Below are 3,168 nucleotides of genomic sequence, written 5' to 3'. Positions count from 1 at the left end.
AGATGGCGGCCAAAGGATGAAGATGAATAGTGTTTGCCGGTTAGAGTTGGAAGATGATGCACATTCGGTTGGATCTTGATACAATGGTTCAAATAGAAGTGGATAGATCGACAAGGCACAAAATTGTTTTCAGACCACTGAGGCTTGGCCGCTTTTATTTTCTAGTACAAGTTTGTTGTTACTGAATTACAATTTACTCCCTCCGTTTCTAAATATAAGTTTTTCTAGAGATTTGACTATAGACTACATACGACGCGAAATAAGTGAACATATACTATAAAAGACGACCATGTACATCGGAATGTAGTCTTTATAGTGAAATCTCTAAAGGGGCTTATATTTAGGAATGGAGGGTGTAGTTGTTTATTATGGGTGGTAAGTATTCCCTAAAAGTATGAAAAATACGCGAATCAACATCTGGTTGGATGGTTAGAAGGACAGTGGTATCCCCAACACACCGGAGTTGACTACAAAGACGTCTGTGACGACTTTGTCAATCTTAATATGATGTGTCGACTGAGTCTCTCGTAGGTGCTCATAGGGGTGAGTGTATGTGCGTGTCTTGAGTGCGTAGGTCTATATTGTGTTAAAAAAGTATGAAAAATACAATTCCTTCTGTTCACAAATATAAAATATTTTGGATATTTCAATATGGACTAGGACAACATACAAACCGAGACGAGTGAATAAACATACTAAAATGTGTTTATATACATTTGATCCAAAAAAAAGTTAAACCAACTTATATTTGAGAAGGAGGGAGTACAATGTTTCGAAAATGAAGGAACCAACAATCCCCAACTGTTTGTTATGGTTTTAAGTTGGAACAAGACATTATTCATGGCACATTTTCTTGTCAACTTTAGCCAATGTAACCATTTGCAGTTTCTTATTCCCCAAGTTTGTCTCCATTTAGTACTCCCTTCGTTCGGAAATACTTGTCATCAAAATGAATAATAGGGATGTATCTAGATGTATATTAGTTCTAGATATATCCCTTTTTATCCATTTTGATGACAAGTATTTTCGGACGGAGAGAGTATGAAACAGGGCCAAATTTTAAAAGGAGGCAAGTAACCCCGCGTACCCGAAGCAGACTGGCTAAATAAGCTCTACATTCCATTCCGAGCAAAGAATTTGTAAATGCCAGCCGAGAAAGAAAAATGGCAAAGAGGAGCTGTGCATCGCACAGCCTCCAGCTCTCCCGTTATATAAGGAGCCACCATGGCCGTCTCAGCCCAATCGCCTTGTGTTCTCGCAGCTCTAGCGTCGTCTCTCCCCAAGAACCCGCCGCCGCCGCCGCCGCCACTTCCAAGAGTCTCGAGCTCTCCATCGACCGAAGCAGCGGGAGCATGAAGCGCCTGCTCAGACGGCTCTCCCGCGTGGCCGCGGCCGACGCCTGCGCCGCCGCCGCGTACCAGCCGCTCCGGCACGACACGGTCGGGAAGGCCTCCTCCACGGCCGCTTCGTCGTCCTCATCGTTCTTCGGCGCTCGAAGGCTCGGCCGCGGCGCGCGGGTGCCGGAAGGGCACGTGCCGGTGTGCGTCGGCGAGGAGGGCGGCCCCGTCGAGCGCTTCGCCGTGCGCGCCGAGCTCCTGGGCCAGCCGGCGTTCAAGGCCCTGCTCCGGCGAGCCGCGCAGGAGTACGGCTACGGCCACCCGGGCGCGCTCCGCATCCCCTGCGCCGTGGCCAACTTCCGCCGCCTCCTCCTCGGCCTCACTGGCCCCGGCTGCCAGGCCACCGACGACGACGACGCCGCGCTCTACTACTAGCCTAGCGCTTCTTCCCCGTTTCACCCTCCTCGCTAGGATGCCATGGAGGGCTTGATTGGAAATTGGCCCCCTGGCAAAGGCAAATGTGTGTGAACCAGCAGAGCCAATCACCATCCGCTGCGTTCTGACCGATATGCCCCCTGCGTGGATGTTGTACATACGGAAGTCTCCTCGTGTTGGTGGAGGGTAGGACGGGGATTCCGCCGCATTCGTCTTCTTCTTCTTCTGAGTGTTCTTCTAGCTAGCTCTAGATCTAGTTCTGGTAGCTGCAGTGGAGCTTCTTCTTCCTCTTCTTTTGGTAGGGATTTTGAGGTCTTGACAACACATCATGTAAGCCGCGGGCCTCATGTGAGTGAAATGGATGATTTTGCTACTGCAAAAGTTTGCTCCAAGATCTGGTGGTGTAAAAAGCAATGTACTGCCATGATCTCCAGCTCGCTTTAACAGTTCAGGCAGCCTGGCATAGAATATCATGGTCTACTTCTGTGATTGACCAGTTACTAAACTACTTACTTGGGACTGTGGATGCATTTGTTTTTTTGAACGTCTAGGTTTGTGATGCATATACTTCAGAGGCACTGTCTTCACAACTGCTTGCCAGAAAATCTGGGTTTTATGGCCAGGTTCAGAATAGCTGACTGCACGTAGAGCCATACAGATACAGTGCGTGTGTATAGATTTTGTGGAACTTTTTTTCAAAGCGGAGTAAAAAAAATGTAAGGGCATCTACACCCGGACTTGGCATATCTGCGCCACAAACGCCCGCGGACGCGTCCGGTGGCTGGTGACGTCTCAAATAATCAATTCCACATCCATATACCTCATATCCGGCATCCTATATCCATACTACCCATGCAATGTGATGAACTAATCTACGCGAATGAAGAAAGAAATCGGCATCAAACGGACAACGAAATGCACATAAAACTTAATACATCATCCAAAAGATCACCACAGTTCATCATCGGGAAGTTTTTAACTTTTAACAACTAAAAACGATAATAAAAACGGAGAAGGAGCGAGATCACCCCTTCCTCAACGGGCCTTTGTCCTTCCGATCGCCGACAAAGCTGTAGGCGTCCGCGGCTGGTGGTCGTTGCCGTCGTCAGACGAGGAGTCGAAGAGGACGATGTGCCGCTTCATCCGGCGGATGGCCCTATCCTGCCGCCGCTTCAGATTGTCCTCCCGAGCCGCCTCTGCTGCTGCCTCCACCGGCAACTCCACGGATTGTTCTGCCGCGTCCCTCTCCCTTGCCCGCTGCCTCTCGCGGGTGTCGGCACACGCCTCCGATACCGGCGCGCGCGTGTGGACCGGAGGAGCGGGCACTAGCACCGCTACTGCCCGCGCAAAGCAGCGGCCAGCGAGGGAAGGGACGACATGGGGACGAAGCGGACTG

At 50.0% G+C, this 3,168-nt stretch overlaps 1 protein-coding gene across 1 annotated transcript; it reads left to right on the top strand.

The window, feature by feature from the left end:
- Positions 1–1,149: 1,149 nt before the first annotated feature.
- LOC123166856 (auxin-responsive protein SAUR71-like) lies at positions 1,150–2,271 on the top strand. Its single transcript, XM_044584667.1, has one exon. The coding sequence runs from the start codon at positions 1,164–1,166 to the stop codon at positions 1,770–1,772; it is 609 nt and encodes a 202-aa protein (XP_044440602.1). The 5' UTR covers positions 1,150–1,163; the 3' UTR covers positions 1,773–2,271.
- Positions 2,272–3,168: the final 897 nt, after the last annotated feature.

This window comes from Triticum aestivum, chromosome 7D (genome assembly GCF_018294505.1).
Source record: "Triticum aestivum cultivar Chinese Spring chromosome 7D, IWGSC CS RefSeq v2.1, whole genome shotgun sequence".
Classification (NCBI taxonomy): domain Eukaryota; kingdom Viridiplantae; phylum Streptophyta; class Magnoliopsida; order Poales; family Poaceae; genus Triticum; species Triticum aestivum.
This window is presented reverse-complemented; position numbering and strand designations above follow the sequence as displayed.

Bases quoted from the DNA above. Each gene is read 5' to 3' on its own strand.
- LOC123166856 (XM_044584667.1), top strand. From the start codon at position 1,164: ATGGCAAAGAGGAGCTGTGCATCGCACAGCCTCCAGCTCTCCCGTTAT.